Source organism: Corvus brachyrhynchos, unplaced genomic scaffold, assembly GCF_000691975.1.
Source record: "Corvus brachyrhynchos isolate BGI_N302 unplaced genomic scaffold, ASM69197v1 scaffold17, whole genome shotgun sequence".
NCBI lineage: Eukaryota > Metazoa > Chordata > Aves > Passeriformes > Corvidae > Corvus > Corvus brachyrhynchos.
Window position 1 is genome coordinate 453,803 of NW_008240046.1, and position 21,884 is coordinate 475,686.

Below are 21,884 nucleotides of genomic sequence, written 5' to 3' on the forward strand. Positions count from 1 at the left end.
TTGTCTAAAATAATAATTGCCAAAATACCACATTGCTTTATTGGCTTCAACAATAATTGCTTTTCAAGTCAGATGAAATCTACAGATTTCGTACGGTTTTCATCTTCTACTTCTTTATGTGCTGTCTAGCTCCTATACTTGACCCTTTAACCACTGGTGTTTTGTGTCTTCTTTGGCTTTTCAAAACATTCCAGCAGCTGCTAACTGATTACGACAACTCCAATTAGTATTGGGTAGATTAGTAGAAATTACTCAGTGGATTTACACTGGAAATAATCAAGAGGATTATTTTTTATTTCCCTCTCCTCCAGTCAATACATTTAAAACACTAATATTTTAATTTTTTTTCAGTAGTATATGTACTCTTAAAGAAAAGAGAATTTTACCTCACTGTTAATTTGTTTTGTTTGGCTGAGTTTTATGCTACCCTAACAAACATAATTAGGGGTCTTTTTCTACATATTCTCAAGAATTTAGTCATGCATTGCCAGTGAAGCAGACTTAACATTGTCATTTTTTACTGAAGTCTGAGCAAAAGCAAAAAGTAATAATTTATGAAACTTCTTGATATTCAAATGAATGGAACAAGCTGGAAATTATCTGATTTATTCTGGAAAAAGTAGACGTTAGCCCTGAAGCAGTAGTACAAAATATCTATACTGCACTTCTTAAGAAATCTGGAGATGTCACAAGCAGAGGAACAATGGAATAATTCCTGAGATTTACATCTTTATGGGTATGGTGTATGTTTTGGCAAGCACGTTAAGCAAAAGTATACTGACTAATTTTAGTGTCATGCTGCACAACATAAGAGGAGACAAATTGCAATATTAAACATTCTTAGACCAAGAAAGAGAATTGATTCACTAAAAAAGTACTTTCACTGCAGTTACTTCCGATAAAAATTATTCCATTTTTATTTTGGGGCTGGGAAATGTGTCACAAAATTTGGAGGAATATCTCAAGAAATCTGTTGCAGAGTATGCTCAACTCAACTAAATGACTTAGGAAATCTGAAGACAATGTTACCTAGTCAACTAAATCCAACTACCTTCATCACAGGGATTAGAGATAGCTCCTGACTAATATGCTTAGATACCCCTGTTCAAGTCCAGTCTTGCCTTTAACATTTATCACTCCACAGTTCTCTTTCTAAAGTAAAAACTGTACTTCTTTACCACCTATAACTGTTGAGTGAATGAAACACCGTCGAACACTTATGGTCAAATAACTGTGATACACACTGCAGGCTTTGTTAGGTTTGACCTCTCACAAGAAGGATTAACACTACTGTTTTTGACAAGCTTAGACTTTGTAAGTAACACTTGATTTTTTTCCTCTGTTTTGTTCTTTCTATTGCTAGAAAAAATTATCATTATACTGTTTCATTCCATAGTGAGATAAACACTGATACACTAACCTCTTTTCATATAACATCCCTATGATTCATGTGTAGGATTACAGTCTATCGGCTATATGTGCTCAAGAGGAATTAGTGCTGTGCTTAATACTTAATTACTAATGGACTGTAACCCAGATGAATCTGTCATAAATATGGAAAAATTCTGAGCTGATGTTTGTAATTAGTTCTGTCTACAGATTACTGTCTACAGTAATCTGTAGACACAGCGGAAAAATCAATACAAAAAATTAATGGAAGAAATCCCTTTGAGCAGGACATAAATCACACTGAGAGATTCACTATCTTTCTGTATTTGTCTTTTCATTTTTTGAGGTGTGAAGACTTTTCCACATACTTATTATAAAAGTGACATCAACAGCAAAAAAACCAACCCCTCAACACTCTCTCTTCCCTGCAAAATCCCAATAAGACATCATCAGTACTTACAACAGAAGTACAAAAGTGGTCATGGTTCTAAAGCCTGCCAGAGTTCAAGAAATGTTTAGACAATGTTCTCAGCACGTGGTGTGGTACTCGAGGCTGTCCTGTGTAGGGTCAGGAGTTGGACTTCAATGATCCCTGTGGATTCCTTCCAACTCAGAATATTCTATTATCCTATGACTCTATAATTCCAGGGTAGATTCTACTTTTTCTTAGGAAAAGCTCAAGGTCCCAAAATAGTTCCTCTAAAGAGGAGGCTCATGTCACTGACATGGAATAAATGACAAAAGTCTGTAACTAGTTAATCTGTAAATCATTTTCATTCCCAGTGACAAGTGGAAGTATTATCATTTACTGCTGAGTTGAATGATTTTATAGTTCTGTTATGCTTCATAATTAATGAGGATGAGCAATATATTTTATAGAATTTAATCCATTTCTTCTGAAGTATACTTACACAGACAGGAAAAATGTGAATTAATACAATACTGTTTTTTATTTCTGTTTCTAGCATTCCTTTCAGTCTTTTATTATGTAGAATTTCTGTTAAAGACATGAAAATGTATTCTTTGTACTTTTCAATTCACTGCATTGAATTAAATTTGGTTCTGTATCCCAGATCTTCTAATATCATTAAGTAAAATTACAAATTTATATGTGAATTTGTGAGAGAACCATGTATGACATGAACAGATAAGTGATTTTTTTCCATTGTTTCCAATAAGGTTCCTTTCATGTGACACAAAAGGTTAAATGGATCCTTCATGACTGCTATATTTCTTCTTACAATACAACTTTCTCTTGACAGCTGCTAAAAAGACAAGTAGTCACAAGTTATTCGTTTCTGCTTCATGCTGAGCTTTACATTATTTAGGTGATCATTTGCATGCAGAGCATGGAGAACTTTGTTCTTTCCCCCATTTAAAAATAACATAATATAAATTAACAGAGATTCAGTTTATTTTACACTTATTGCTCAAGTTTAACCTTTGAGAGTCTGACTTGTAACAAAATAAACTTTACATGAGTCACAGAAAATCTTTGGAAACCTGAGTAATTCCCTTTTTATGAAAGCAGTAGTACTATTTAATATATGCTACTATGTAATATTTTATTCTGTGTATGCAGGTATAAAATATGATCCAGAATCCAGCAATGTGTTGCTGCACAAGGTAGAAGAGTATGAAGCATTTCATTTTCAAAAATGCAGTGGTACTATCAAGATAATCAGTTCAAGTTACTATTTTATGTGGCAGAATAATTCTGTAAGAAAAATAACTCACTGAAAGATATGAAAGAAAGAAGTCAGTATTTTCCCTTAAAGCCAATTCGTTAACATAGAAGCCTTCAACCAGAATATTACTTTAGTTTGAGTTCTTATTGATAAGCGCAAGTGGTTCAGTTTTTCTGTTTGTTTGTTAATTGTTTTCTTGCCATTACTTGTGACAATTAATGGGCCATGTGCTTAGTGGGGGCTTATCTTTTTAATCAGTCACCATTTAAACCACTTTTATATTGCTTCAACAAGTATCAGTCTTACAAAAGAGCTTGAAATTCCATGTCACTGACTTCTTCTATGTATTCAACTTTCATTATCAGTTCAGAATAGCCTTGAAGATCTTTTTGAGATACCCATGAGAATCTCCAAAAATAAGTTGTCTGTTGAATGAGGTGGGCATAAATTGAAGGGAGATGAGGGAAAGTCATGTTGTTTTTATCTTCTGTGGCAAGAGCACTTGTTTTCCTACGTGGTGTCCATTCCTGATGTGAAAATACATTATTAAATCCTCATCACCAGGAAATAAAATAAAAGGGAGGAACAGCTGAGGTGAGCTAATAATGGCCTCCAGCTACCTGATTCCTTTAGAGCTCCTTCAGTCTTACCAATTTGGCAGGAGTATCAAGGAAGTTATGGTTACTTTTGAGCCTCGATTCAGATTTTCTTAAGTCATCTTTAGGAGAGCTGATGTTCTAATTGCCCCATAAATTGTTTCAGCTCAGAGTTTGTTAAGCACTGACACATTTTACTGAAAAAAATAAAGGTATGTAATTTGACACAGTGACAGATTAATACCTTAGCATTAGACTGGCAGAACAATTAGACGGCTTAAATGTTTCCTACATCTTAATGTCTATGCTACTTCAGGAAGCCACAGTAAGTCCTGTTTTTCTGAAGGACATGTTGTCATTTCAGTGACAGAAGTAAATCAGGCTATCAAAGGATTTAACAGGATTACAAGAAGTCTTGCAGCAATTACATTTAAATCTAGAAAATTAAAAGCTGGGGAATTTAGGTTCAGCATGGTGTATTTAGTATGGTACCCACCACTGGTATCCCATAAGCTGATAGTTCTTAGTTCTCATTATATATGTGCAATTGGTTTTGTGAAAGAAAATGAAATATAACAGTCTGAACTACATGATAAATACGACTTAAACAAAACTTTGTGTTTCTACTGCCTTTATTTTATAATGTAATCAAACTAGTTTTTGTCTAGAATTAAGCCTGTTGAATTGATTTCACCTAACTATAAGGTTATACAAAATTTATGTTATTGCGCTTCACTGACAACCATCAGATCAATATGATTTTGGCCCATAAGAGTACAAATATTGGTTTTTTAGTGTAAAAAAAACCCCAAAACCCATAGATCTGTTTTTAATATAAACATTCTTTATGTTAGTTGTGAAATACTGGTGATTCCTTGAAAAACACAGATGCAATATTATTGAGCTGGTATAATCACTAATTTAGGCAAGAAATATCAAGTTATTTCATAGTTAGGGAAACAGTTAAAGAATATTGTACCTTAACCTGCTGGAGGTAACTTTGATAGAAATAACTATGACTATTTGGAATCTCAGTCAGAAATATTATTGCTTGGGTTATATTTTTTTATTACTCTGATAAAATATTCCTTTGCTTACATGTCTGAGTCATGTTAAGTAGCTATATAGACTGGTGTAGTATGTTTAATAAGCATAGAAAACCCCATCAAAACTTTATACATGCATTATCTTATTTGACTGTTCCTCCCTAAAACAGAGACAGATATTATGCAAGGGAAGCAAAACAAAAATATCATATAAGATGTAAAGACTTGTGAAATTTTGATTCTTACACCAGTTTCAGTTTTAATGGCCTTCAGAGGTGTAATATGTTTTGCACCACTACAGGTAGAAGCAATTTTCATTCTTTAACTTTGTGAAGAAACTAATTGCAAAATAGGATGGATACGTTTTGTCTCAGGAAACAAGATTTTATAAATGCTAAATTATCATGTTGGAACTTGAGAGTGGGCGGGGTGTTTTTATCATTACAGGCTTGATGTTTCTGTATTCCTTTGATTAACAGCTGACTTAAGGGGTGCAACTATTTTTGGGTTTTGCTTGTAATTTTACTACCATAAAATTTTAAGGAGGATTCTAAAAAGGATTTCTGGTTGAACTGAGGCCCACTGTCTGTGGTTAATTTATTACTGAATAAGTCAAGAATCTCAACCCAGAAGCAGTTAGGAATTGGATTGAGGCCAAAGTATGCGAGAGTTAGCAATCACATTAACAGAACTGCAGAGCTGAAGGAAAACTTTAGAGGACATTTAGTGCATCCTTTCCTTCCCAAGGTATGATTAGCTACATTTCTGTTATGCTGGGAAAATTTTTTTCTATACATTTGTAAAACTCATTACAGACTGAAACCTTCCATTACTACTTCATTCATCCTCAAAGATTTTTCTGATTTCTAACCTGATTTGTCATTGTTGCAATCACGTCATTACTATTGGTCTTTATCACTAGGGGCATGAAAAACAGCTTGTTTCCACTCTTGTTTTTTTCTTGCCTTTTAGGTATGTTAACAGTGCTGTTTTCTCTCATATCTGCTTTCACTTCTCACTAATTCACTTTCATTCATCTAGCATGAACTTTTTTTCAAATGTTAAAGAATCAATCATTTAACTTTCTATTTTCCTATGACATTGCTTTCTTTGTTTGTTTTATTTTTATTAGTTTTAATTGCAGAGAACTATTTAGCAGCACATGATTCCTTTGAATATGTGTAGTGGATACAGTTCATAAACCAGGCAGAAACACCAATTAAGTGTAGTGGTTTGGTTCAAAATATCCATTACTTACTTATTTTCCTTCTGTGAGATAAGAATTAGGAGAAAACAAAGCAGGCACAAAACTTAAAAGAGTATAAAGAAGTTTATTAACAGACCTAAAAGAAAGAAAAAAAGTCAGACTAAACCTTCAGAACACTTCTCTTTCCCCCACCTTTCTCCCTTCTCCCACTGACAACATAAAAAGACAACCCTTGAGATTTTCGGTCAGTTTACCACCTCTATAATAATCCCTTTTTCAGTTCACTTAGGGAGAGGAGTCTCTCTTGCTCATGCTATGGAGACATCTCCACGAGAAACAGTTCTCTCATGGCTTTAATGTCACAGCGAGACAGCCGCCCGAGTTGGTTCTCTGCTCACATGTGAGAGTCCCTTCCCTTGACTTACAGCTTTCCCCACAACTGCTTTCGAGGGTCCAATCTTGAGCTAATGGGGTATGAGCTGTTCAGAAGCAAAGGTTCTCTTCACTTATTTCTGGGAGCATCTTCATCTCTAGGAACAGAGGTCGTCTTCTTCCCTGGGAGGCAAGGGTCTTCATCACTTTCTCTCTGTTCAAGCTTCTCATCAAATCACAGCTACTTCAACATTTGCTTGTTTCAGCACAGATACTTTTGCTCACAAGTACAGTTTGAATGCTCCACCCCCCCATGCTTTCATGAAATTACAGCGGGTACTCTGATGTATCATAGTCCATCACCATAGCTTTACAACAGAATTTCAGCTTCTAGGTTTGAAGCATCTCCTCTTTCTCCTCTCTCGGGGTTTCAGCTCTTCCTTCTTCACTTACTTTGGTGTCTTTATGGTGTTTTCTTCATGTGTCCTCACCTTTCCTCTTCCTCTGATTTGGGAGAGGATTGATGTCTGCAGGCTTCATCTGTTCTGGAAAATCTTACAGCACTAAGAGACTTAATCTCACCCAGGCCTTGCAGCTGGAATTTGCCTTTTGCTGTTGGTCACCTAATTTCTGCCGGGTGGCGGCCGGAGCTCGTTCCGGTGTAGCATTTTATGTCAGCAGCCGCACTGGAGGGGCTGGCTGAGCCGAGGGCCCGGCCCGGCGGGGCTGCACCACGGGCCCCCAGTTACCTGTCCAAAAGCCGGCAGCAAGAGAGCTTTCCCAGGGTTTGTTCGTTGTTGAACGTGGATCGCAGAGGCGTCTCAAGCTTCTTAAGTGGCTCAAAAAAGGTGCCAATATTCAAACGAGCCAGTTGATTGGTTCTGTCAGGTCTAGAGGAAGCTGTAAGCACCTCTTTGCAAAGAATCACTTCTGTGGCTGATGGAGCCCTCTTTAACTAAAAACCCAAACTGTGCTAAACCATGACAATATGTCACTGTGGTCTCTCTTGAAACTGCTAAGTATTTGGACTTTGGACATGTCACAGCAGTGAGTCTTGCTGATTTTAGGGATTGTTTAAGACGGACTACTGTTTTCCACCATTTTTCAAATAAAGTATTGAAAATTCTCACTTTCATTCTATATTCCTTTTCCTTTGCAAAAAAACAAATTAAAATTTTCAGAATTCATTATTTTATATCATTCTGTCACACCCTGTCTCAGAATATTAATCATTCCAATCAATATACATATAAACTTTTCTGTACTATCAAGTACTTTTTTAAGCACTGAAAAGAATTTTAGAATTGGGGACGATATACATGAAATTATTCTAGTCCAAAAGCAATTAATATATTCATTACTTCAGTGCAGATGGCATATCTCAAGCAGTGGACTTGTGTTTGACTTTATCCAGTAGGACTGTTTTAGAGATGGCATGCACTATCTCTGCAGTACACGATAATGCCACATTCAGAATGACAGCAGTCCAAGCCTTGGGGCACCAAATGCTTCTTGAGATATGTTCAATTGCTGTTTAACTGTATTTAGCCTAAGGTACAGAGAAAGAAATGCTGATGCCTTCAAACATGTTTAAGTATTTTTATAGTGTCTTGGCATGTCAGAATATGCCACAGCATAAACTGGGGTACAGTTCCTGAATTACTGCAATTAAGAGGCAAGAATTCAACAACGGTACTGTTGTAGCTGTCTATCTCTGTAGACTAGCTTTCTTTTCCCCCCTTAAACAGTGATTTTCTACAATATGTACCCTCTCAGCTGTTTTCTGCATTATTGTTCCCTGATCATGTAGTCAATACTTGTTATGCTTTAAGAGCTCAATTGTGTCCCTGACCAGACAGCTCATAAAACAGGCAACCTTTAAATACAAAAGGCATGTAAATGTACTCCACTTTAATCATGTAATGGTGTTTCACTTGAATTTTGGATGGCCTTCTGAATCGAACATATTTGTGTACAGAATGCAGAAAAAATGGGGCTCATCCAAACCACAGTCTCTTTCTTTATAACTGTTCCTATTCTTTTTTTCTTTTCTCACGGTAGCTGGAACAACTGCACATGCACTTTTTATAGGTCCTCAATAAATGGAACCATGTGGAGATATTATGGGCCTGCCAATGCGGAAAGCAAAATCTGCATGTAGTCATTGATTTGTCATAGATACTATTTAGAACTCATCTGGCAATGACTCCACATATCTTGTGGACCAAGCTGCATGGTTTACGCAAGTACTGGTTCACTGCTGTAGTACTATATGGTTACTGTGGTTTTGTACTCCTCCAAGAAAAAAGTCTACAGCTAGGAATGCTTTCTGCAAATGTTCAAGTTATTGTGTCTAGATATGGTATCAGTATTGATTTGGAAGGTTTTCCATCTCCAGGGACAAGTATAACAGAACTTTTGCCAACTTAAGTACATCCTAAGTCTGTTACCATCAGCTTTGTGTGTGGCTTACAAAAATGAAAAAGTGAAAAGCTCTTTGCATTTTTTTCCAGTGTCTGTGCTAGGACCATGTCATGACTAGACAATAATGCTGTGTGTCTATAAAATATATTGTACAAGAATGGTTGTTAAAAAATGTGCAGAGTGCAGCCAGAGTGTGCATTCTTGACTATATTTCTGCAATATGTGTGTAAAATAAAGCACATAACTTGTAACATGTAGAATCATAGAATGGATAGGGTTGGAAGGGACATTAAAAATCATCTAGTTCCAATCCCCAGGTGTACTTGTTGATTACTGAGTTCATAATACTATGTCCTTGATGAAATATATTAACCTCTTTTTATTAAGAATGGGCAGAGAGAAAATAGTGGAAAACTGCTTGGCTGGAATATTTGAGTTAGTTTCTTTGGCATCAAATTACAGATAGATCATCATATTTTCCCTGTCTACCCTGCAGTGGTAGGTGCCGTTCTTTTTTGATAATAAGCAATCCTACTAGCCCTAAGGGAATAGTCAGCTACAATCAGCAGAAACATTAGCATACATAAAAATATCTCCATTTACATTCTTTTGTACGAAGTTTTATGGAAAACATAAAACATAGCACTGTCTCAGAAATTAGCTGCAAATGTTTAAGGATTTGTTGGATTCATAGTTACTAAAGTTTAAAAAAATTGTCAAGCAACACCAACTTCTGATCTAGAAACACCATGAGAAGATATGCTTGAAAATAACTGAGAGGACATCTTCTGATGATGTCTTCTGATGATCTTTTTGTGCAGATAAAAGGTTGAATTTGACTCATCTATGTAAACTGTTAGACCCTAATCCCAAATCTACAGCTTACTATACAACAAGAAATATCACACATCTTTCTCACTAATTAACATTGTGATAAATATTTTTTCGTTAAAAAGGGGCATTTTAAGGACTAATTTAACTTGGTTTCCAGATATGTAACTGCAGTAGGAATCTGTTGGGCTTCTCCCTTGATGATTTGCCAATTGTGTTGACAAATTCTTTGCTGTGTCATACTGCATTACACTTGTCAGCTCTCAGGGGGGTGACTACTGGAGTGTTTAACTTTTAAACTGAGAAGCACTTAAAAAAGCATTTCACTTAGAGATAGACATGTTTCAATACAAATTATACTAAAGGACAAGAGTAAGTTTATTTTATTTTCAAATTCGGAGATTGTTCAAAACTCCTTGGCTAGGTAATTGAAAATGCCAAGCATTGAGTTTCTACTCTGCAAAAGAGGGTTGGTCTGTTTCAGTGAATTAGCAAAAACATAGTTACTTATTCTGTAGCTAAAGTGCTGCGGCAGTTCATCCAAATTAGAGGTTAAATGACTGTTGTCAAGTGCAATGTGTAGATAGCATCCCATTTTCCCTTTACTAACTAGTTTAGATACTGGTAATAGTTTAGTCCAGACAGCACTGGTTGTTTCATCCATCTTCTGATATAACATACACACTCATACATAAAATGTTTCCTCCTTCCACTTCCCTCACCACTCCCCCCCACCACAAGTGCTGGAGTTATGTCAATCTTTTAAACAGAAGAGCAGTTAAAATGCAACAAGTTTCAAATCATGTTAGATCAAATCTGTACTTAAATGCTGTACTGATTCAAGCTCTAAGAACAGATGCAAGAAAGCAATGGAACAGAAGGATGCATTAACTGTATGTGTCAAACATTAATTGAAGGTGTTTTAGAGAAAAACATATGACACTGAGTTTGACATCCTGAGGGAGATGAGGCTGCTGCTGTTGCTCCATACCCCCAAGTCCAAACAGTAGCAAAGATGAAGATATATTCCCAGTAGGCACATCCACAGAGCACACACATATACCAAATATATACCGAGTTGTCCACACGGATCACAGACACTCAAAGCCCTTACACAAACACAAACAGCACCAGTGGCCTCATTCTGTCCTCTTCTCTGGCTGGACAGGATGAAAATCCATTGGTGAGAGTGGACACACCCATATCGATACATGCAGACATAACAGAGAGCCCATTCCCAGCAAAGAGTTAGAAAGGAGTTTAATAAGACAGAAAAGATGATGTTCATCAGGCACAGGACATAACCAGACAAATTTATTAGCCAGCAAACTATTCACATATGATTGGCCATTTTATCCTCTTATATCTCTATTTCTCCACTCTTGTGCCTCCACAAATCACCTAAACTCCTCACTTGTCTTCCCTTTGGTTTCTCCCCCAAAACATCATCCAAGTCCTGTGCTAATCCAAACTCCTTTCCCCCATATCTTATAATGTGTGCTACATACCTAGACAGCAATCCCCATTACACAGAGAGATGGCTGTTCCTCCTGAATCCTTATTTTGAGTTCCTACCTGCTAGTATACATCAATCTGTTCCTCTGGGCCTGGACAGATGGACCTTTGAGGGTCTGATGGCCCTATGGTGGTCCTGGGAGTAGTCTGTCAGGGTATTTGGGCTAGTAGTATTCTTCCAGTGTCTCTCTGAGCTCTTCTGTAGATGTAAAGATGAAGTTTATCACATAACCCATCAGGGAAACTCAGCAACACACTGACTTGGATGTTTTTGTTTCTCAAAACAGCACTGTAAGGCTGAATTGTACTGTAAGTCTTCATGCTTGACAATAAGGAATTCCAGTATTTGTCCAGAAGTGAATAGGAGAAGTGCTACAATGCAAAACGGTACATTTTCAAGTGTATGATTCAAGGACCACCAGCAAGGGAAGGATTTTTATGAACCCACATATTGCTGACTTGAAATTTGTTTGAGCTAAAAAGACACCATCCGATATAATGAGATGCTAATTGTTTCAATCTAAAAAAACCCCAAACTCAAACAACAAAAGAAACTCTTTTCAGCAAACATATATTCCTGTGTTTTAAATAAAGGTCAGACAAATTGCTTTGATCAGCCGTTGCTAATATTATGTCAGAGTAGTAAGTAAAATACTTGCAGCAAGCATCATGTTTAATGGCCACTTTTTGGAAATAAGGTGCTGGTTTGAGTAGTGTATGGAGATTTAAGGGGATTTACTGTTGTAAAAATATGAAAAATTCTGCTTAAAAATCAAAGCACATCAGGGCAGCTGAACAGTTAATTAGGCTTCTTATCATTAAGGGGAGTCAGAATAATGCTGATTTAGCTGACAAAAAGAGGATTTTCCAGTTACCATCTCCATCTTCTGTGTATGTCTGCAGAACACAGTCTTCTGAAAACTGATAGGCTGATAAGTTTTCACAGTATTGCATTCTTCACTGGGGGGAAAAAAAAAAAAGTGGGAATTAAGTCTAAATGCAAAAGTGTTAAAAATAAATTAGAGAAAGAAAATTAATAAAATAAAAAAAACCCTCAGTTCCCTCCTCCCAGCCTTACACATCTTAGATACAGGGTTACTCAGTTATATAGACACCAGGGCTGTTTCCTCATTAAATTCAGTGATATTTCATTGAAATATTAAAATTTATACAGTTTTCAGAATATGTACAGTAAATTCTATAAAATGTTGACACCTGTCAGCAGTAAATAGTGTACACACTTTACAGTACTGCAACAAATTATTTATTAAATTAATGTTTAGATGTATTAAAAAATCAGGACATGATGAAGATAAATCTGACTTTCAAGAGCTTTTGCCATTCTATCAGGATTAAATTTACAGATGTTGAAATGAAATATGCTTTCTCTGCAAACACCTGTTTGTAAATATTTTAAATTAAAATGGTTTATTCTGGAAGAGAAAAGTATTTTTGGTGGTGTGGGGTTTTTTATTTGGTTGGTCTGGGTTTTTTTTATCTTCAGCAGTGTTCTTTTTATCAGTTTATAGAAAACTCACGATTGGAATTGTCATTATTTGAGAAGGTAATCTACCAGCCAAAGTTAAAAAGAAATAGGAAAAGTAGAAGTAATAAAATTAAGGCCGAGCAGGCCTTTGACAGTGTTTTTTATAAGGTACATGGTATTACTGGCAAAAATTAGTATTCAAAAGAACTTTGGTGTTGCAGTGGGAAGGTAGAAAGATGCCACAGCCCATATGAAATACCTGATTATGTTTCCATGTTGAAGTTCCTTGCTTCCTTCTAAGATATTTTTTTTATAAAACAAACCTAAATATTTCATGGAATAAATCATATCATGTGAAAGTCATATCAAACACACTTGAAAATTTTATTTTTTGATTTATGTCCTTTGTCAACTTTTTTTGAATATCATGTCGTTACTTTGTAGGCTGTTTCAGTTATTCCTTTAGACCATAAAGTACACTATAACTGAATAAAAGCAAGGTTTCAGAATCTTACCCATTCCTTAAAAAAGTTGAGGTAGCTTTTAAATTCAGTTGTATGCAAGTATCAAAATACAAGTATTAAATATACTTGCATTGCTAACAGGTAGGAGTCAATCCTGCAGGCCCCTGAACTTTGCTGGTTTTCAGTGAAAGCTCTTACAGGTACAGAAAGCTTAGTGATCTGGAGTAGGACACCTTCTAACATAGCAAGTCACACATAAAATGTGTCTCTCTTAAGGCAGCACTCAGATTCATCCCGTGCCCTACCATACATATATACACACAGAACAGCTTTATTTGTAAGATTGATAAAGTTTATAACCCATAGAAGGGGTTTTGTATGCTCCTACAATTACTGATTTTTCAACTTATGTAACATATTGTGGACTAAAAACAAGTGCCCAATCCTCAGAAATACAAGCAGAGCTTTACATTATATGAAGATTCAGTCCCTTTGTCAATAACAGATCTGCTCATTTGCAGGGCATTAAGTAAGTTTGTCAGTACTTGCAGGGTACAGGGTCTCAGGATCCTTTCACATAAATTCAGAGTATTGTCTACAAAAAAATTCAAGGAAAGGTATTTTTAATAATGTCAAGAAAATTGGCAGTATGGAATTAAGTGCTTGTTTTACTCTTTCAGACATCAAAATTAATTCAGTACCTAATGCCAAATGCTTCTGGAATTGATTTACAAGCACAGGAAGAGGATTAATAGCATTTTTTTTTTTTTTTTCAATTATTAAGGTTGAGAATAACTGTACAGATCTGCTTGTTGCCTCTGGGCACATGTAGTGTGAAAAAATTATTACTGAGGAACTTACTGCAATCTTCCTACCAAGACCTTTAAAAATACCTTTTGTGAATTTAAGGATTCTCAGTTTCAATGGAAGTAATTTTAATATTAATTTGTAAAGACAACTCTCTTTTATTTTCAGATTCACGGCCTCTACCAGATGTAGCCCTAACAGGGAAGTGCACCCGAGAATGTGATGAATACGGCCACTCAGACTCCTGCTGGATGCCAGTCCGCACTTCTCCGGAGAGAAAGCAGAAGAGCCAGCCAAAACTCTCCACTTTTATGCCTGTCGATGAACGGGGCAGTCAGGAAAAGCTGGCCAATGGAGAAGCCTCCCTCATGGGTGATCGCAACAGAAACCTCCTTAACAAAAAGTTGACCTCATCCTATGAGACCTTCAATGCAGCTAGTTTCAGCAAAAATGAAGAAGGCAATCCAGAGGATATCCCCCTTACACAGACAGGGGAATACAAGCCATCTCCTGTCAATACTCTAACTAGAAGAGAAGTTTACCTGTAGGCTAAAAAGCAGCAACAAAGTTCTTTCATAATATAAGAAAGAAATGGGGCAAAAGTCTTAAAATCACAACAATTTTAAGAAAAAATGAGGAAAAAAAGAGGGGGCCACCAAAGAGACAAAAGATCTGCCTGCCACTTCTGCCTCCATAGCAGGCATGTAATTATACTGTCTGCCTGACTATATTGTACAATGTAGAAAACATTGTTGTTACTTGCATGTCTAATTACCCCCTTGCTGATTTTTATTTTCCTAGATCTATGGTTGCAAATTCTTCCCATAGTAGCAAGCTTGATTAAAAAGAAATCAACACACTGTTGTTTCCCCTCTGCAGAAGCATGAATTAAGCCACTCATTTTGTTTGTTTGTCATCTGGCTTGTTGAGGATAACAGGTCAGGGAAAATGTATTCAAAACATACCATCTGAATATTGCTGATCCCCACCAGGGACAATCCTTCAGAAACCATAAAGATATAGGATAAATATAAAGGAATAATCATTAATAGGCACTTTGTGAAGACCACAGCTTTAATATTCTCACATCTCATCTGAGGCTGGAAGCAAGAGAAATTCCTTCAGCCTGAGACTGCAGTCAAAAACATGGCATACTTTCCTGTGATTCATGAACTCTGGTTCTGTTTTATCCATTGAACAAATGCGTCTAACTGTGTCTCTTTCTCTCCTCGTTCTCTGTAAGGATTATTTCAATGTAAACACAATTACTAACACTTATACTGTAGGATAGCAATGACAAACTGTTGAATTCATTATTTTGGGCAAGACTAACATTTAGCTGGGAAGATTGTAATAACAAAAAGGCCAAAGATCACACAATGGATCAGGGGAACTGCTAAGTATTGGGGCTTGACTTAGAACATTAATGTATTCACAAAGAACCACATGTACTCATAGCACACCTTCAGTTACATTCTGCGCAGCAGCACAGATCACAAGCCCAGATGACAATTTTTTTTCCAATGTGGTACAGTTGAATGCCCAAAGGAACTGATGTGCTTTTTTTGTAATGACATGATATGTTGCAGCAGATGCTGCATATGATATGCTGCATATGCCAGTTCCAGGGAATTTTTAAGATCAAAATTTAAAAATAATAAGAGAACGCTGTGTTAATGGGAATGCTTGATGGGAGGGAAAAAGGTGGACGGTGGGATAATGCAGTAACAAAAGAACATTACAACTTGGATACAAAAGCCTCTTTTCAGATTGCAAGGTGTGGTTGCTAAGTCTGTCATCCATATTGCAGCTTATCAACTGCTTCAATTATGTCAAAAATGATGATACTGAAAGCTTTCCTGAAACCAAGTGCATTAAAACCAAGAGAAGTGCAATAATAAATGATATCAAGACTCAGAACATTTAGCGTAAGTAAAAAAGGTCTGATAAACAGCGGTAAGATACCTAGGAGGTCAAGATGAGTCAAAAGGAGTCCAAGCTACTGTGATATACAAAAGCTGTAGCAATTCTCATGGTGAGTGCTTTTTGAAAGGAAGAGGAAATGAAACAGGTTTTTGTGCAATAAAAGCAACAAAACATGCAGAACATCAACCAATTGCTTTGTAGTTGATGATGTAGTAATAATCATGGACCGAGCTCAGACATTCAGACAAAAGCGACAATCAAACAACACAGCAAGGACAGCTCAAGGAGGGGGAAAGCGTTCAGATCCCTGGCTGTTTAACCTGGCATGAAGGCATGGCTAGATGGCTCTCTAGTAACTGTAGTCTTAATGTAGCTTTGGGTAGTTTCTTGCTTTGAAGAATTGCATAGAAATAACCATAAACAGCCTAAGGTAGAGGTTGGTAAATCAAAACAATTCATCACATTTATCTTTTGAATTCACTTCTCCACATAGTGGGGTGTGCCATTACTGGCCTTTTCATTCTCCTCTCTCAAATTTACTTTCTTCAAGTAACATTAGTTTGTGTATAGCAGTTATGATGAATGGACACATTTTAGAAAGAAAATATTAAAATCAAAGATTAATAATGATTGAACATTTTTATGTTTAATTATTTAAGTAATATGGAGAGATGCAAGCTAGTACTTTGTTATGAGACTGCGATAGCAGTTACTGCTTTGTATAATCTGTAAGTACCTGTTTAAAAATGCTTCTAAAAATGCTTATGTAATGTATACACATTTTTCTTGCACGTTTCAACAGAATACACAATTGCATAACATAAATGTTCAACAGAATTTCCTTTAATAAGATTTTATTTAATATTACACACAAGAAAATAAATTAGGTAGCTGGGTTCCATATATTCTTAGACACTTTTTCTACAAGGCTAATAATACAGGTCATAGTAGACCTTCAGATTAAATGGATCAGCAGTCACTCACCAATTTTTGCACCACATAAGACAGTCATGAAATAATTTTCTTGTGTGCATCTCCTTAGATCTAAAGTGCGCGTGAAAGAATTTTTAAAAAATTCTATCTACTGTAAGTATTCACAGTAATTCTAGTGGAACTAGCCACTATTAATATGCTGATTACTCTTCTGACCTGGCATGACATACAAATATATTTTGTGTTTGTATTTTTCCTCTTTATTTGAAATAGGTTAAATCTGGTGCCACTCCATAAATAGAGTGCTTTTGTATAAAAAATAAACAAATAAAGCTATAAAAAATAATTAGGGTGAATGCAAAATATGCAACTGTGCCTTTTATACCTATTATTATGGTAAAGTGGTAGTTGGGTTTGGACACTGAGGGGTAAGGGGCTATTCCCAACTTTTTTGAACCTGTATATTTACCTGTGTTTATTTTCTGAGAAATTATAAATAATATATTTAAAAACAAGCCTTTTGCCAAACTCAGTTAATGGACCAGTCTTAAGCATTATTAACACAAGGCTGTGGTTTAAGTAGGTCTTGAGGATTTTTTTATTACTATTTGTGTGGGGTTTGGGGTTCTTTTAATTTGTTTTTAATTCTGCTGCCTGGAAAAATATGATCAGTCTATATGATAGTTATTTAGCAAGGTGTCACCAGTTCATGTCGCCAGGAAAATGGACAATTAATTTTTTTTAAATTGCTTTTAGCCTTCATCACATTTTAGTTGTATAGTATAGAAATCATATTTTTTCTTTCCTTCCATGGGAAAATCAAATGAGCTTTGCATGTATTTACATTAGGGCACCTTTATAGATTGATGCGTTAATATATAACTTTATATGTATTAGAAAGTTCAATAGCTTTGGTCTAAAATCTAAGGCTTATTCCAGATCTCAGACCCACTATGTTTATTGAATATGGTTTCTGACTGGCCTGCTGCCTGAGTTTCAGGAAAAAAAGTTAAACATTATTTTTATGTGGGGGAAGAACTTAAATGGGATTTAAATGATTGGCTGAAAGGCTACCCTAGAAGTTGTCAAGCAGAAAAATCATGAATATGGATAAAGGTCTTGCCATAAATCCAGCCATCACCAAACACTTGTTAGGAAGTTGAACAACAAAATATTTTTCCTTGTTTCATTGGTGATAAATATACAGTTTCCTTAAGAAAAGAAGCAGATGAGAAAAGCAATAGAAATGAAAGCCTATCAGTTAAATTTTATAACTGACTGAAAGAGCATAAACACTAGGAAGAAGACAACATTCACCAGCTACCTGGGGTATGCTTTCAGACAACTTTTTCCTAAATTTTAAAGCACTTGCATTCAGTGTGGTACGATCTGTTTGTAATATTAATCATTGACTATTGTTCTGCAACTTGGATGTTGATAGTGAAGCAGAGAACAATTTATCATTGTTTATTATGAGTCACTATGCACGCAACTATGCTAAACATGGCAAAATGTATTAAATGCTAGTCCACCTCTATTTATGAAATATTTACATAATTTAATTTGTTTTTGTACAGTTTTATGTAAATAAATTGCTTGTCATTTTTGTCTCTTCAAATTAAAATATAACATGTTCAACTGGTTGCCCATTTGCCAGCTTACTTTCTTGGACAGTCTATTCCGATTTTACTAGATTAAATCACATGCTAGTTTCAATATTTAACTGGTATTTTGAATGGCAAAGATGACACTGCTTTAGTAACTGGCCACAGATTCAGCTGCAGAGGTAGCTGAAGTTTTACCTGCCTATGGAGTGAAATTCGATAGAGGCTATTATCACTCAGGACAGCACATGGCTATTTTCATAGCAGAAATAGAGTACTTGTAACCTGAGTAGTTGTTTCTGATTACTGTTCAAAAGGGCTTATTTTTAAGATGTGTTCAAAACCTTCTTATTAAGTGGAATAACAAGTCTTTACTAAAAGTACAGGTATTTCCATTATGGAATGGCAATTTTCCTATTATCAGAAAGGCTGTTATTTTTCCCAAGAAGTTTAGAATTATTAGCAAATCCTAAAACGTCAGTGGAGCATCTATACTGAGAAAAACAACATAACTAATCAGAATTTCAGAAAAAAAAGTGAAATAAAAGCCTCCAGTTCTGTCTAGCTGTGAATCAAATTATCCATCTCAGCATAACTGTAGATCAAGAACAAACTTTCCTCAAAAAGGAACATCTAAGGAGAAAGAGTTTATTCCTTAGCTGTCTGGATCACACATAGCTTTTTTGGTCTTTTTTTGTTTGCTTGCTTGCTTGCTTGTTTGTTTTAAAAGAGCAGGTTCCAAAACAGCCATTAAGTTGGAATTTTCATCAATTGTAATATGTGAAAAATGTGTTTGTGGGGAGAGGGATTGAAGGTCAAAACTCCTCTTACCCCCTGCCTCTGTGTTATGCAAAAGAATTACTACAGAGACCTTGCACACCATTGCATACAATTTCCCAGTGAACATCATTTGTATCCTTTTACCTTAGTTACAGATTAGGCTTTGATTTTTGTGAATACAAACTGGCCAGAACTCTTTTCAAATAAACTTTATGTTGCAAATTTCTTTCTCTGAATGTGCTTTAAGTTAACATTTCCTGATCTTCTCTAATGAATGCGTCAAAGAAGATTCTTCCTTCCACAAGCAGAGCTCTGAATCTACATGCCTATGGAGAGAGTTCAGTTCACCACCTGACCCTGGATCTCCCCCATTGCACTTGAATGAGGTACCCCTCCACCTCTTTCAGCAGTATCAGTATTTTAATGAGTAACTTCAATAATCTTTCAAGTTTATTTTGTACTAGTTGTAGTATGCAATGCATGACCTTATGTTTGTTTATTTTGTCTTTTGTCTGCATTTTCTTGTTTACCCACTGCATCCAGGAAAGTGATTGCAGGAAGATAAAATAAATTTCCTGAACCACTAAGAGTGGTATGAGAGGATGATATAAACTAGCAAAAGCTAACAATTTATGCTCCCCTTTAACCCTGTCTTCATTTCTCCCTCCTGTGTAGCAGTAAAATGTAAATCTTACGCAGAGACTGAAATTAATAAATGTGATCTCGGCAGAAATAATTTCATGTCTTTATTGAGCCTCCTGAGGGGAGTGTATAGAAGATGCTTAATAGTTCATAAATATGAAAATCATCTAGCCTTTGCTAAAAAAGAAAGTAACAGTAGCGTTAGACGAGTGTATTCCTTAGTAAAATGGTAGGATTCTAGTCAGGCAGTTCATACAGCTCTTTCTTCTAAAACAAGTACATCTCGTTTAAAGACAGATATACTTACCAAGAAACTGGGGAGGAAAAAATGCAAAATACCTATTCTGTACTTGCATGGAATAGCCTCTGGGGAAAAAAGGGAACAAAGATCAGCAAATAGGTATAATGTAATTGGTACAGAATTGATAGAAATATATCCCTTTAGGATTTTCAAACTGATTTAAGGATTCGAAAATAGGGAGATATTAATGCATAATTTGTAGGTATATATGGTATGGTACTGTAATTGATGAGAAAAGATTCCTTCTAATTATAAGGCATGTGATTCAATTTAAGGTGGTGTTTCTGAAGATTTAGGTAATGGTTAAAAAATATTTATATCTTAGTATTCCTTCTTTGTAAGCTTACTAAAACAAATTTTAGCAGAATTCTACAGCATTCACTGTAGGAGAAGACAGTTTTGGAAAAACAAAATAGGCAAGATATAGTTTTCATATTTCTATTCTATTTTCAGGATAGCAACCAACTTTCTCATCTTCACGTTATAATAAAGAATTAAAAAACCCCCAGCACTTTTCAACTGTGCTTTCAAGGATAATACAGAAGGAACAAGTAGCCAAAGTAGTATAAAAGCAGGTTTATACCATGTTTACTACTCCTTTGGTAAAATTACACTCAACAAACTGTAGTGTCATGAAAAGAATAGATAAAATAACAATGAATCACCAGTTTTTCCCAATCCTGTGGGGAATCAGAAAAGGAAGGGAAGACTAGAACAAAAGGAAAAAAAATTCTGTGTCTTTTTACTACCTACCTCTCAACAATTTCAAGAATCTACAGAATTCCCTGAACAGGAATACTGGATTCTATCATTTCCCCACAAAAGTGTATGCTTTTACTTCTTCCAAAGGTACTTACAGGTTTTATAACTTGTAGTAAGTCTAGTTGGGGTAAATCATCTTCCTGAGTCTTTTTCTCCTTACATAGTAATTGTGTTACATGATTCCAGAAAATGAAGCTGACTGTAACTGTGGCAAAGTTATGGTGTTAGTAATCTCTTCGAAGTTAGTTGAATATATATTTGATAAGACAAGTAGATGTGAAGAAATATGAATAAGATATTAGTCTGAAAAGATCCACAGACTGCTGCAAATGCTAATGGTTCATTATTTAGGCCTTATCAAAACAGAAGAGGCTGAAAAATTCACAAGCAAAAGTGGAAGAAGGATAAAAAAAGTTACAGATGGACAACTTGGATAAGTGCATGTTTGTACATATATGTACATACACCTCTTGCTTTTGAAGTAGATTTTAAGATTCCAGAAAATTCTTTGTCACTATTCTGTGTCAGAGAGACAGAATATTGGGCAAAAAAGACCTGCAGCAGGAGATCCTGTATTTATTCTAAGGTTTACTAAGAGAGAACAAAATACATAAACTGGTGTCTACCACTTAGTAAGACAGTGTATGAGACCACAGTTAGAAAACTGAATAATTATTAAACCTGCTTCAGCTTTTCTTGATTTTCCTATCTCACATAGGCGGCTAGAACAAAAGTCAGAGCATTTTTTTTAATCTTCATCTCTTCTTGCTGACAGTACCTGGAATCAACTTGGCACCTACTTAGCTTTTCTCCACCTTGCACTGAAGTAGAAGAGAGCCCTGGAACAACAGGTGATTTCATATTTTTTTTCAGTCTGACCTCTGAGGATCTGGCAGGCATCATGTTGCCACCCTTATTTTTAGGAGCATGAAATTATGGTAGACTCACTCACACATAACTTCATGTTTGAATATTAAAAGGGTCCTTATAGGTGATAGAACACGAAATATGCCTTGAATTTAGAATATTCAGGTGCTATGCTGAGAAAAAAAAAATTATCCTGAGTTCCAGAGAGGATCGAAAAGCTGCTCTGTGTGATAAAGGACCAACC

At 35.6% G+C, this 21,884-nt stretch overlaps 1 protein-coding gene across 5 annotated transcripts in view; it reads left to right on the forward strand.

The window, feature by feature from the left end:
• The window catches only part of PCDH7 (protocadherin 7), a 272,817-nt gene extending 253,016 nt beyond the window's left edge, over nucleotides 1-19,801 (forward strand). For 4 of the 5 annotated variants that reach the window (XM_017744386.1, XM_017744382.1, XM_017744383.1 and 1 more), the window contains one exon: nucleotides 13,994-19,801. In XM_017744386.1, coding sequence (XP_017599875.1) covers nucleotides 13,994-14,373 — 380 coding nt within the window. In that variant the 3' untranslated portion in view covers nucleotides 14,374-19,801. The remainder of the gene's footprint in view (nucleotides 1-13,993) is intronic. The other variant, XM_017744385.1, reaches the window with a different exon arrangement.
• Nucleotides 19,802-21,884: the final 2,083 nt, after the last annotated feature.